Source organism: Benincasa hispida, chromosome 10 (genome assembly GCF_009727055.1).
Source record: "Benincasa hispida cultivar B227 chromosome 10, ASM972705v1, whole genome shotgun sequence".
In the NCBI taxonomy this organism is placed as follows: Eukaryota; Viridiplantae; Streptophyta; class Magnoliopsida; order Cucurbitales; family Cucurbitaceae; genus Benincasa; species Benincasa hispida.
Genome location: NC_052358.1, coordinates 38632869 through 38647844, shown reverse-complemented (window position 1 = coordinate 38647844; position 14976 = coordinate 38632869). Strand labels below are relative to the sequence as shown.

Genomic DNA, 14976 nt, shown 5'->3' with positions numbered 1-14976 from the left:
AAAAATCATATGCGAGCACCACCTTCAACTTGGTATAGTTGAGTTAAATGATTGCAATGCATTCCTATTGTAAACAGGTTGCGTCCATTAAAAGGTTATGCTCTCATCATTTATTACTACAATTAATTCTCTCTACTCTTTCCTTGTCTTTTACAATAAATTTTCTTTAAGGCCAATCATTCATTCATCATGTTATACACTAACTACAAGAAAACCAACTTAAATGCAAAACGAATTAAATGCAGAAAATAACAGAAAGAGGGAAACTGCAAAAATAACGCAAAGTCTGAATTAATGAAAATAGAATTAACAGAAAAACATAAAGGTAAAAAACATAAGTTGATTAAAGAAGAATTGAAGGGTTGATCAGGATATGGACCGAAAGATATGCGTTGATTTCCTAGATAGTCGCGGTCCACATCATCGCAGGCGGTCAAGCTTGCCTGTTTCAATGTCCTTACTCACATTACTCTTTTCCATTTGATCCAGGGTCTTCTGAGTTGCTTGGCAGTGTTCCCGGTGCACGATTTCGATGTTCAGACGCCAGCTGGTGCACCTGGATTTCTAGATTTCTTATTGAGGATACTTGAGCTTGCATCACCGCATCATTCTTGTCCATATATTGCTTGAGCAGTGACTCTAAGGATTCTCCCGAGGTGTTGGATGTAGATTTTGAGGGTTGTTGGTTCTGGATTCTCGACTGCCCTTGATACTGGTTGAAATTGCCTCTATTCCCGCTCTTATGGTACATAGGCCCCCCTTGGTTAGGATTGCCACCCCAGCCAAAATTGGGATGACTCCTCCAACCTGGGTTGTAGGTGTTGCTGAAGGAATTTCCTTGGATAGCGCAAACTTGCTGCAGGTATAATGGGCAACAGTCAGCCCCATGAACTCCACCGCAATTCACGCAACCAATTACGGCCACTTGAGCCTGTACAACGAGTTGCGCTGATTGTGGGGGAATGACTCCCTGATTCATGGCCATGTTTTGGAGGATGGAAGTTATTGTGGCCATTTGGGCAGCCAATGCAGTCACTGTCTCCGCAAGGACAATGACTGTCTCATTCTTCCTCTGATTGCTTCCCCTTCTTCCATATCTATCGTCGATCCAGTCATTCATATTCTGTGAGATGCGGTCAAGGATGACCTTTGCTTCAGTGTAGGTTTTATCCATGAATCCTTCTGCAGCAGAGGCATCAGCAATAGCCGATTCAGGCTGTTATAAAATGTTTCCATCTGAACGCAATCGGGAATCCCGATATGCGGGCAGTTTCTAACCAACCTCCTAAATCGCACCCAGGCGGTGCTCAGGGTCTTGTTCTCTTTCTGCTCGAAGTTCAGCACATCCTTCCATCTCTTTGCATTGACGGTTGGTGGGAAGAACTTTTTCATGAACCTTTCAACTAACTGTCCCCATGAAGTGATTTCATTGGGCTCCAATGAGTATGCCCATCTCTTCGCCTCGTCCTTCAAGGTGTAAGGGAACAAATATAGTCTGACGTGCTCAGGAGTGACGCCAGGAATGGAGAAATTGGCGCACATTTCCACAAAGCTAGTCAAGTGGACGTGTGGGTCTTCACCTTGCAGACCCCCAAACTAGCCCACATTTTGGATCATTTGGAGCATGACCAGCTTTATTTCGAATCTGGCATTCTCCTCTATGGTCGGCTTTGAGATGCCTGGCAAGAAGTCATAGAGTATAGGCGCTGCATAGTCCCGCATAGGATATTGCGGTCAACTGCCAGAAATACAGGGTCCTGGCCTAGCCGTGCAACACCTTTATTTTCTGGCATCGCCTCGTTATTATTTTCCATGGCTTCCTTTTTGCGCCGATTCCTGTTCTGGTGGTTCCTTGCGTGGAAGGTTCGCTCGATCTCAGGGTCCGCGACGAATTCTGGTTCAGCACCAAAATTCATACACCGTCAATCTACTCTCCACATTGAACAGCTAGTACAATGAGATCTGTCCTGCACAACAAAAAGAAAACACTCAAACAATAAACCGTTGACTAGTTATTTCCCCGGCAACGACACCATAAACTTGATGTGGCATAAACTTGTTGGACTTTTGGAATTGATGTCAATGAACAAGTCCATGCTATGCGATACTACTATGGCTTATGTGATATTTACTTATAATTCGGTAGTATATCCTATTGTGCCACAAGTTTCCCTTACGATGAAACCAAGTGTAATTCCATCGCAAGTTTCTCGGTGTGATACGAGGTCGAACATGGGGAAATATGGTACCGGTTTAATGCGGTGTTTTCGTGATGTTATGAGACCGGTTTATCAAATCTTTGGTTTGGGTATGTAATATACAAAAGCGATAAAATAACAATAAAGTAAAGTAAAGCAGTAAGAATACAGTAAACCTAAGCTAGATGTATTTGATACAGGCGCAATGTACAAGATGCTAAGAGATGGGCTAGCTGTGAAGTCTGTGCAAGGACATGGAATGTGGTGGCAAGGCTTGAGTGAGAAAAGAAAAGCAAGACAAGTGTACAACTCATCGCAAGTTCTTAATGAAAGTAAAGAGACGAATACTTTCCACTCTTCTCATGGCGTACCCCTTTCAGTGATCGGCCGCGTTTCCCATATGTCTATGTAGAAACTAGAGTTAAACGTAATGAACGCAAGGTTGCTTCCATGTCTGGAAGTACTGCTCGCTTTAGATAATGCACTCTCCTGACCTTCTCTCGATAGATCAGAATGACATCTTCACTTCTGCTCTCACAGGTGAAGATGCCATCCAGCATGCTTTAGCTAAACGTATTTAATAACTTTAATTTACATTAAGTTCTAGGATGTTTATAGCACTCATCGAAAGATTAAGAAAACATGATGAAGACAGTGTATGTGAGGTGAATGGTGAAAGACAGAATATGGTATATGGTCATAATCAAAACAATTAATATTTCTAATAATCGTTTGATACATGATGAATGAACAAATAGATGATAAAGACATGGAATACAAAGAAGGGTAAAGTAGAAATGATCAGTGCCAATGTCTTGGTCAATGATCGGTGGAGATCTACTTGTCGATTATGGTTGACAGGATGGTAGGAAGAGCTCCCCTCTCGGGCTGGCTCTCCGGTAGCAGAGTCCTTGGACGGAGCTTCGCTCGGGGATGGTGATTGATAAGCTCTAAGTTTACACCTTTCGACCTTATCTCTTCTTCTTCTTCCCAGATCTAACTTTAAAGCACTCAACTAAGCTCTCTTTTCTTCTAAATCTTGCAGCACTTTGCCCAACACCTAATATCATAAGTTTTCATTGAATTCACTAGGGTATTTATAGGCACAGCTCCATTGACTCCGAACAAGTGGTCCCACATTTGGTTATGAAATTTCCGAAGATGGAGGGATTTTATTCCTTCCGTTTTGCAATCAGAACGTCAATTGTGCATAGCCGTTAGTTGTACACGTGTCAGGATCGACTATCGCCTTGCGCCGTTTCTTCAGTGATTGTTTTTGTGTTGACATTCTATGGGCACAATGGTGATAGGGATGCGTTGATGAAATTCTCTCGAGCCTTTGTCGCAAGTGGTGACTTCGATTTTTCCGCAAAACAGAGCAAATATTCGCCATATTCTCCATCTTTTGGCATTAGTGGGTTTTCTTGCAAGCACTTGGAATTATTAGCAAACAAAGGTAATTTTCCTACAATCAGCGCATAATACATCACTTTTGGCCGCAAAAATCTAGATAAAGTGGCATAAATAACTTGTATTTTTACAAGTTATCAGCCACCTTTTATGACTATGAAATTTCGTAGATGGATGTCAAGACAACCTTTCTAAATGGCTATTTTGAGGAGAGTATCTATATGGCTCAACCAGAGGAGTTTATTGCACAAGGTCAAGAACAAAAGTTTTGTATGCTTCAAAAATCCATTTATGGGTTGAAACAAGCTTCTAGAACTTGGAATATAAGATTTGATACTACGATCAAATCTTATGGCTTTGAACAGAATGTTGACGAGCCTTGTGTTTATAAGAAGATCGTCAATTCTACTATAGCGTTCTTAGTTTTATATGTTGACGATATTCTACTCATTGGGAATAAAGTAGGTTACCTAACTGACATCAAGAAATGGCTAGCAACGCAGTTCCAAATGAAAGATTTAGGAAATGTGCAGTATGTTCTAGGGATTCAGATTATTCGGAACCGCAAGAACAGAACATTAGCCATGTCTCAAGCAACTTATATATACATGTTGTCTAGGTATAAGATGTAAAATTCCAAAAGAGGTCTGTACCTTACAGATATGGAATTCATTTGTCAAAGGATCAATGTCCTAAGACTCCTTAAGAGGTTGAGGATATGAGATGCATTCCCTATGCTTCCGCAGTAGAGAGCCTGATGTATGCAATGTTATGTACTAGACCTGACATATGCTACGCAGAAGGGATATTCAGTAGGTATCAGTCCAATCCTGGATATGATCATTGGACTTTCGTTAAAAATATCCTCAAGTATCTTAGAAGAACGAGGAACTACATGCTCGTGTATGGTACTAAGGATTTGATCCTTACTGGATACACTGACTCTGATTTTCAAACCGATAAAGATCCTAGAAAGTCTACATATGGATTAGTGTTCACTCTTAACGGAGGAGCATTAGTGTGAAAAAGTGTGAAGTAAAACTGTATTGCAGATTCCACAATGGAAGTTGAATACGTAGCTGCTTGTGAAGCCTCAAAGGAAACAGTATGGTTGAGGAAATTCTTGACAGATTTGGAAGTCGTTCTAAATATGCATCTGCCTATCACCTTATATTGTGATAATAGTGGTGCAGTTGAAAATTCAAGAGAACCAAGAAGCCACAAGTGTGACAAGCATATTGAGCGCAAATACCATCTGATTTGAGAGATTGTACAACATGGAGACGTTGTAGTAACCCAGATATCTACTGAGCAAAACATTATTGATCCTTTTACAAATGCCTTCATGGCTAAAGTGTTTGAAGGTCACCTACAGAGTTTAGGTCTACGAAGTTTATAAACTAGAACAAGTGGGAGAACTTTTGGGTATATGCCCTAGTTTATTGTATTCATATGTTTATTGCACTCATATGTTTCTCACTTAAATTCTACATTGTGATACTCCACTAAGAGTTTTAGTCCAAGTGGGAGTATGTTGGATTATGTCCTAAAACTCGTAGTTTATAAATTAATAAACATATTTTGTTTTTGATTTTGATAAAGGTGTTATTGAAATTGTAATCTTGAATCAGATAAACTAAGGTCCTGGGGCTATTTAATGTAGTTTGAACTTTATGTGGTGACATAAATGTGAATCAAGTTCAAATATATAACCAAAATGGTCTATAGTATATGAGAAATGTTTGGCACCTTATTCTGGGGACACTATGGATGCATTCATATAGAGATATGTGAGTGGAGGCATCCTATGCAAAGAGTTTACATAAGACTAAACCATGAAATAGTCACTTTTTACGTTCTAAATGTCGTTTTATGTATAAAACTGACTATTTCGTTAATTGATGACCTAGGTAACTTAATCTTAATTCTGAGCTAACTGTGAACTCCTGTTCACTCGGAATTATTCTTAGATCTGTATAGGTGAGGGCAGCTCAATATCGCTGGCCCAATAAGCCTCCCATTTCAGGGGTAAGATCGGGTGGATAGCTGGGAACATAGGGTGCAAGACGGAATTCACTCCTACCATTATAGGGATAGTAGATAGGTTGTTCCCTTTAGTACTGAATCCAGGTCTTGAACAAGGGGCCCCACTCTCTCCTTGGCCCGAGAGGGATTCAGTTTATAGATTGGACCTTAAACTAATTATTCATTAGAGAATCAGTAGAACTTAAGGAACAAGATGTAGTCTTGGGGGTAAAACGGTTTTTTATGATCCAGCTGAGATTACGAACAACCTATAAAGGATTAGCTTACTAATCATGGTTATATCAAATGGACACAAATATATCTATAGTGAGGGGAATGCAACTACGAGACTATAGTGGAATGACCCGTTAGTTAACGAATGTTGATTAGCTCGTCAAGAGTTTAGCTAGCTAATCTCGGATCGTTGGAGCCCATGATCTATAGGTCCATTAGGTTCCCCTACTAGCTCATATGAATAAACTTAGAACAGTATGATAGAATAATTCGAATTGATTGATTGGAGAAGAGAGAGAAAACTGACAAGTATATGTGATATAGTGGTGGTTTTTCAGTTTAAAGATACAACTTTAATTTAAATGTGATTTAAATAAACAAATATGAATACGTTCATAAATTCCGGAAGCTCAAAAATGATGGAAATGGTCAAAGATGTAAAAAGTCAAAGAGTTGACTTTTCACTTTGAAAAGTCAAACTTTGACCGACCTTATATTCAAATGTGATTTGAATTTTGAGAAAATGAATGTGGATTCATGCTCGGGAGGTCAAAATTAGTCAACACGAAAAAAATCATAAGAAGTCAAAATGTTGACTTTTTGGTCAAAGTTGACTTTGACCAAATGACTATTTTGCCCTTTGACTATAGTTAGTGGGAAAATCCAAACTTTTGTTCGATAATTCAACTAACAAAATAGTGGGCTAGGTGTTAGCTTATAGTGGAGACATTAAACCCATTAAGATAGTGGATTATAGGTGTTGGGTTTTTATGGATTTAGTTCATGCAATTATTGCATGGTTTTTTCTATAAAATGGGATTTTTAAATTAAATTCAAGACTTTTTTCTGCCATTTTTTGGAAACATTAGTTTTCATAATTGTTTATGGAAAAATAAAATCCCAAAGCACAAAGTTCTTATTTTCCATCTTTTTCTCTCTCTCGATTCTCTTCATCCACTAGGTCCCACAACTCGGTTCTGAGTCCAGAGGATAGTAGGTTAACTCTAGTGGTGGTCTGTCCGTGTTCGGGTCGAGATTCAACGAGAAAAAGCAGTGTTCAAGAGCTACAAAGGTTGTATCCCATCACTTTTATTTACTGTTTTTCCTTTGATTTGCATGCTAATTTCCTTTAAGTTAAAAGAAATTAGAGTGTAATTAGGTCCTAATTCCGCTGCATATGTCTCCAGTTCCATCACCAACATGTCAAACCTGTGGAAATCTCGGCCACACAGCTGATATCTACTTCTGTCGCTACAACAAAGATTTCAATAATCCCTGCCAAACGCACACTAAAGCTTAATCTACCCAACTCTCGGCCAATCAACTTCAAGAATAGAACACTTCAACACTGTTCTTGCCTCCCTTGAAACTGTTGCTGACCCCATTTGGTATTTTGACAGTGGGGCTTCGACTCATGTAACCAGCAATCCCTCCTTCCTAATCTCACCTACCACCTACACAGGTACTGATAGATTCATTGTTGGGAATGGTACTCCACTGAATATATCTCAATATGGATCCTCGACCATACATACTAGATCTGGTTTTCTTTCTCTACTAAACATACTTATGTTCTAGCCATAGCTAAAAACTTGGTCAGTGTCTCTGAGCTAGCCAAAGACAATAACATCTTTGTTGAATTTCATGATGATTTTTGTGTGGTTAAGGACAAAGAATCAGGGGTGGAACTTCTGAGAGGCAAGCTTAAGGATGGATTATACTAGGTGGATAGTGTCAGCCCGTTGATAAATAATGCATTCATCAACTCAACGTTCTTGAGTGTTAACTCGATCACTACTTAGCATTCCTCCTCATCTTTACTGCCCGTCTTCACCACCAGCACATCAATATCCAAATTGATTTTGCATCGGTGACTTGGACATCTATCCCCCAAAATTTTGGCAAAATTGATTAGTGGATGTAATATGAAAATTTCTCATAATGAGAACTCTTTTTTTTTTGCGAGGCCTATGAATTTGGAAAACCTTACAATCTTCCCTTCTCCTTTTCTCCCTCTCACGCACAAACACCATTTGATCTAGTTCACATTGACTTATGGGGACCTGCTCCGGTGCCATCCATTGATGGTTTTCGCTATTATGTTCTGTTTATAGACGACTTTAGTTAATTCATATGGATATACCCATTGAAACAGAAGGGTGACACTGCCTCTGCATTTCAACACTTCCAATCCTTTGTCCACACTTAGTTCAATAAAACTCTTCGGTCGTTACAAATGGATGGTGGTGGCAAATTTAAAGCAATAGCATACCTTTGTGCGTGTCTGGGTATTTAGATTAGAGTCTCTTGCCCATATACTTCGGCTCAAAATGGTCGTGCTGAACGCAAACACCGTCATGTTGTTGAAACCGGCCTCACTCTCCTCGCCCAAGCTTCAATGCTCTTACATCTATGGTGGTATGTTTTTCAAACAACTACTATGTTAATTGTTTTTTATTTTTGCACCTAAGAAAGATGCAAACCATAACAAGAAATGTAGATGATATAGAATTAATTTTAAAAAACAAAATTATTATGAAACGGGACTTAAACTATTACAAATATAAAAGTATAAGAACTAAATTCTTTCCAATTTGAAAGTACAATAAGTTACAAATTTTGAGAATATAACGATTATATTATCGTTACATATTATTACAAATATAAAATATAACAACTAAATCATTAAAAATTAAAATTTGTGGATTAAATTGTTATTTCACAATAAAAATGATTTTTAATGTTCAGAAAAAGAAATTGAGTGGTCCAATGAGTCACCCTCGGCCACAGCTGGAAACCATTGTATTTGGGCAAAAGATCTGGTTTCTTCAACAGCTGATTTTTGTGTTTTAACTTCAACCATTTTTTTGTGTTATTTTTATCTCCTCTTCTATTAGACATTCACTATAGTGATCACTACAAAAAGAAGCACAAAATGGTATAAAATGTAATGACCCGACCCCCTAGGACTTAGGTAAGGTCGTTACTAAAATAAATGCATGCAAAGAATTTAAAACGACGCTCAGTTATTTGAAATAAATGCTAATTAAAACCAGAAAAGCTCAAAAGACATTTATTAAATGCAACAATAATAGGGTACCCATAAATCATAAAGGTTAATAAATACATATGAAAAACAATTCTTAATAATAAGTTTCAAACATCAAAACTAAACATTAAGAGAAACATGAAAAGAACTCTAAATCTCATGATGCAGAAGCATAAAAACTAGTCCCAGTGACATGATTACGAATTCCGCTGCACCATCGCCGGTGCATCTCTACACTTACCTGAAATATCAACATAAGAAAGAATGAGTATGAAATACTCAGTAAGTAGCCCCACCACTAGGGTCAGGTTAGACATCTATGTCCTTTAGATACCCACATATGGCACATAAACACATGAAACAGACAAGAGACTGAGTCCTATCCTATTGTAGTTAAGTATGCCCACAAAACTGGTGAATCCCGAAGGAAACACAAAACTGGTGAATCCCGGAGGAAACACAAAACTGGTGAATCCCGGAGGAAACACAAAACTGGTGAATCCCGTGAGAAACACAAAACTGGTGAATCCCGGAGGAAACACAAAACTGGTGAATCCCGAAGGAAATACAAAACTGGTGAATCCCGAAGAAAACACAAAACTGGTGAATCCCAAAGGAAACATAAAAAATCCCGAAGGAAACACAAAATTGGTGAATCCCGAAGGAAACACAAACTGGTGAATCCCGAAGAAAACACAAAATTGATGAATCCCGAAGGAAACACAAACTGGTGAATCTCGAAGGAAACACAAACTGGTGAGCATCTAACTAATCATTGAGGATATTCACATAGTCTTAATGTACTAAGATTCAACATTATACAGTTCTAAAACATACATAAAAATTCTTGATGCCATGGCTTCATCACATACACATATTTCTTAATAACATATTATACATCATCCATGTATAACTTACATCATAAATCCACAACATACAAGTATGCCTCAACACCAGCAGATCAGACATCGACATATGAAAACACATACTATTACATACTAACGATCAAGTACTTAGGTGTGTATGTAAACAAATCAGAATTCGTGCGAGAACGTACTTTGATTCAGGTCATACTGTCAATCAACATGCTAAAATTTACTATAACATACACTTATCATACTAGCATACAACTAAAGCCTGGCCTGTGGGCAGTTCTAGTAGTAAGATTACTTACCTCGAAATCAAATTCTGATTTTTTTAATCCAAGCTAGTGATCTCCAACCAAAAACCCCTGAACTAAGTCCCCTAATACAGAACATATCACAAATTTTAAATTCTTGGAACCAAGATCCATACATACAAATTAAATTTAGGGATCACCAATGAACTTACCCAACACGAAACTTGATCAACCAACACTCGCGAGATTTCGACTCAAAATTTCCTCTTAACAGATTTTAGAACACAAAAGACGACGACTTGGAACTTTTGAGAAACTAAATTCAAACTCTCCATCAGTCCTACAACCAAAAGGTGCCTAACAATCAAGAACAAGGGTCACAACGCTTACCAAAAATACTTGTCGAACGAACTCGAATCCGCTAAACAGCACACTGCGCACTCCGAAGTACTCCAATCTTGGATCTGGATTCCAAATATAGAGATAACAAATTTTTAACCCAAAATCCAAATGGGTAATCAAACTAGATCAACCAAAATCTTGCCCAAAAAAATAATCAATCGCTTACTCAAAACACAAGTCTAGTGGTGTAGGTGGGTCCTGGCGACGAACAGGGCTGGCAGCGCTGGAAGCAACCGGCAGCAACGCGGTGGGCGGCGGAGGAGAGACTCGGCTCGGATCTGGGCGGAGGAGGAAGTCAGCGGCTCGAATCTGGTCGGGTTGAGAGTGGCGGACGTGCGGCGAAGGAGTCGACTAGGTAGAAGCTTACACGGCAAGCGGTGGTGGAGACCAGCTTGGGCTCGGGCGACAACAGTCTGGACAAGCGCTCGGTTGGACGGAGGCTCTCGTCATTCGATCCAGGTGTGATCGACTTCAGCGCTCGGGTGGCTCGCGACGACGACTGGAATCAGATCTGGGTGGTGCAAACGGTCAGCGGCGAGGAGGTCGGAACTTCTGGCCGAGGTCGGCGGTGGGAGTGAAAGGCTACTAGGTTTGCTTGAGGAAGAAGGGGGAAGGGGAAAGAAAAAGAGGAAAAAGAAAAAGGAAAGAAAAAGAAAAAGAATAAAATAAAATATATTTTATTTTATTTCCTTCCTATTCTCCTTTATTATTTTTATTATTATTCTTTTCCATACTCTTTCTTTCCATTTTTAAAAACAACAAATCTTACCCTTGATTTCCAACACCAAACTCCAGAATTAATTTCCATATTAATTTCCACTTAAATGATTTAAATTCCAACAATTGCATTTAAATGTCCAAAAATTCTAAAAATGTCCTCAATTAGTAAAAATTTTTACTGAAATTACATTAATACTACTAAAAAAATACGGGGTGTTACATAAAAAAAGTTGAAAATCCAAACATCTAACTTGTTGGTGAAGAGTGTATCTCTTATATCATTTGAGCTATATTTATATTGGCTTCGGGAGTTTAGTCATTAAACTTTAAAATATCTTTTTAGTTCACAATTTTAAATTTTATGTGTATAAGACTTTGAACTTTCAATTTTGTACTCAGTAGGTCCTTAGACTTTAAAAATATCTAATATGTCTCTCAACTTTAATTTTTCAGTATAATAGATCTCTAACATATGAAAAAAAAAGTAATCGATAGATTAAATACAAATATAAATTTTATGACTATCCGAGGCCTAAACTTATAGTTTTGAGTTTAATATATTTGTGGAATTTAAAAAATATTGAATAATAGATCACAGACTTAATGGACATACAAGTGAAAATTCAAACATGTATTTGAATACAAAGTAGAATGTTTAAAGACTTATTGATACTCTTTAATATTTTCGAACCTATTAGACATGAAATTAAAATTTGTACAAAAATCTTATAGACACTTAAATTTCATGAATCAAACAAGTAGAAACCTTGAAATTTATGGATTAAATTTGTAATGTAACTTATAGATATCAATAATTAAAAGAAGGTAGATACTTCGGTGCTAAAAATTGACACATGTCAATTTTTCTAAAAGATTTATATATATATTATGGATGAAAAGGAAGCATGAAAGTTAGAGGAAATCTAGGATACACCTAACTATGGTTCATTATATATATATATATATATATATGTAAAAGAAAAAAAAATGGAAGTGATATATGTTGCTTACATTTTTATTAATATTGTCGGAGGTTTGTTGATTTGACTTTATATTTTTAAAATTTGAGTTTCTGCAGTTGTCTCATATGTAGTCTTAACATCGAGTTTTGACAACAAAATATTTTCCTACAAAATACTTTCTTAATCTAAAATTAGGCAGATGGATGTAGACCGATATTTTCTTTTATTGTGGTGCGATTTATTTTCTCTTATCATTTGTTGATTAGGATCAACGAGTTCATGCGTGATGGTGACACTTTCACTTTTTCAAATAATCTCTCAGGAAGCGCAAATTTCAAATGATGAGTACTCGACCAAGTTGACTTGTCAAGTGTCAACCTTTATTAAGCACGTAAAACTGTTCATGCTTTTTCAATCTCTTTATAACTGAGTCAATATAGCTCTCGTAGGTCATAAGGCTCATATGTTCTTCTCTAAGAAACTAGACATGGTTTAGTACTTTTTTATATAAAGAATTAAAAAAAATGACTTTAAAGGCTCGAATGACTCAAAAGAAAGACACAAATCTATATTTCTATTATATTATTAAACTTTAGATGCAAAATAAAATGCATATTAGTAAAAGTTCATTGTCACGAAGATAAGTTGTAATAAAAGAACTTTAAAATTATTTTGACCTGTGAAATGTTTATTTATTAATCTAAATATTATTATAAAATATATTCATTCATATACATTCTTTTTCTCGAGCCTATAATAATTGACGCTTTATGAACATTTCATTGTTAATTCTATCAATAGAGAATTGAGATTGCGATAACATTAAAATCATTAAACTTATGGTACATCATAAAAGTTGAAGAGAAGTCGGCAAAGTCCCCACAAGAAGCAATTGCATATCTTCCAACCCAAATGCTCTCAGTAATTAATTTGAAACTTTGGACCAACCAAACTGCGGCTAACTTAATTAAAAAATACTATAAGAGTGTGAAGGTATACTAGGTCTCCTTTGGATTTGGTTATTTTGGTTAGACTCTATTCTTAGAGTGTTAATATGGTATTTATACCCCTTTGTAAACAAATACTTGATTAATACATATTTCACATGTTATCAGAGCCTTGCTAGCTAGTTTCTTCTTCCTTTTGTTCTCTATTGTCATCCGGTATCGGCCAACCACCCAGAACTCCTCTCTGGTGTGAAAAAGAACCACCTAGATCCCATGTCCGAAGCCATTGTGAAAAAACGACCCTCGATCCCCACTTTGAAAAACTTAATCCTCAATCTTGTAGCCACTATGAAAAACTCGATCCTCGATCCCCACTATGTAGAACCCGACCCCTTGATCCCCAATCCAAAAATCGGTCGAACTCAATTCTTGATTCCCAATCTAGAACTTGATTGGGTCTAAAACTTGATCCACTCCAAAACTCAATCCCCGATTCCTGGTCCATAACTCGAACTTTGATCTCCAGTCCAGAACTCGATCCTTGATCCCTGGTCCAGAATTCGATCTTCAATCAAACTCGATCCCCGATTCTTGGTCTAGAACTCGACCCCTGATCCACGGTCCAGAACTCGATCCTCGATTCAATCTAGAACTCGACCCTTGATTCCTTCAACCAAGCCACCAAGCCTCCCTTGTTGTCCCTGGTTTTCTTCTCCTTCCAAGCCACTAAGCCACATAGAAAAGGATCATGTATTTTGTCCCATTAGTACTATTCTTGATGGGACAAACTACATTACTTGCGCCCATCAAATGAAGAGTTTCCTAATCGGGTATAAATTATGGTGAATTATCACTAGTTATATTCCCTAGCCAATCATGATACCACTAAGGAAAATACTACATTTATTGAACAATTAGAGGATTGGGACAACAAAAACCATCACATCATCACTTGGATCCGAAATACAACTATACCGGTCATTCACGTTCAGCTTGATGTATTTGATAATGCCAAGAGTTTGTGGGATTTTCCTTTTGCTTAGCTCACTATTGTCAACTGCACAACACTCTGGTTAATCTTACTCAGGAGATGGGGCAATCTGTTAATGACTACTTAGCTATACTTAAGCCAGTCTAGACATAATTGGATCAAGTTAAAATTAGTGCTGATCACTTTCGTCTTATTAAGGTTCTTATGGGACTTCGTTCAGAATATGAGTTGATCTGTGCTACTTTACTCCATTGTAGTCCCCTTCCACCTCCGAATGCAGCAATTGAAGAAATTCTATTTGAAGAAAAACGTCTTGGCATTACTTCTTCCCGACAATCGGAGGTTGTACTTGCCAACACTCATATGCCTGTTACTTCTAGAACTTCATTTTGTAAAAATGGTAAGCTCACTGGACATAAATTTGTTGATTGTCCAAAAGTCGAGTGCATATACTGTCACAAAAGAGGTCATATTCTGAACAATTGTCCTACAAGAGCACCGCGACCACCAGGACATACCTTCAAGTCTCAATCTTTTACACCTAATCCTGGCTCTGCCTCTACTATTCCTGCTACCTATTCTACTATCTCTGAACCTTCCCCATCTATTTTTCAAATGAGTAACTTACAAAACTTTCTTAAACAGGTGATTTCATCCAATTCCTCCACGCTTGCGGTCTCCCCAAGTAATAGATGGCTTCTTGATTCCGCTTGTTGCAACCATATGATGTCTGATTTTTCTCTTCTGTCTGCACCTACTCTTGCCCAATATCTTCCTCCCATTTATGTTGCTGATGGTAATTGCATGGCCATATCCCATAGTGGCTCCGTTGACACTTCCCTGTTACAACTTTCTAATACTTATTGTGTTCCAAATCTGTCCTTTAATCTTGCCTCTGTCAGGCAATTGTGTGACCTT

At 37.6% G+C, this 14976-nt stretch overlaps 1 protein-coding gene across 1 annotated transcript; it reads right to left on the bottom strand.

The window, feature by feature from the left end:
- Nucleotides 1–466: 466 nt before the first annotated feature.
- Nucleotides 467–1542, bottom strand: LOC120089063. The gene is made up of 2 exons (XM_039046490.1): nucleotides 1297–1542; nucleotides 467–1216 (listed from the first exon to the last, which is right to left on the bottom strand). The coding sequence occupies exons 1-2, from the start codon at nucleotides 1540–1542 to the stop codon at nucleotides 467–469; spliced, it is 996 nt and encodes a 331-aa protein (XP_038902418.1).
- Nucleotides 1543–14976: the final 13434 nt, after the last annotated feature.

What these genes read in the sequence shown, in the direction of transcription:
- LOC120089063 (XM_039046490.1), bottom strand. Translation starts at nt 1,542, where the DNA reads ATGTGCGCCAATTTCTCCATTCCTGGCGTCACTCCTGAGCACGTCAGA. An exon ending in AGACCCTGAGCACCGCCTGG is followed by an intron (nt 1,217 to 1,296) that starts GTGCGATTTAGG and finishes ATTTTATAACAG; the next exon opens with CCTGAATCGGCTATTGCTGA.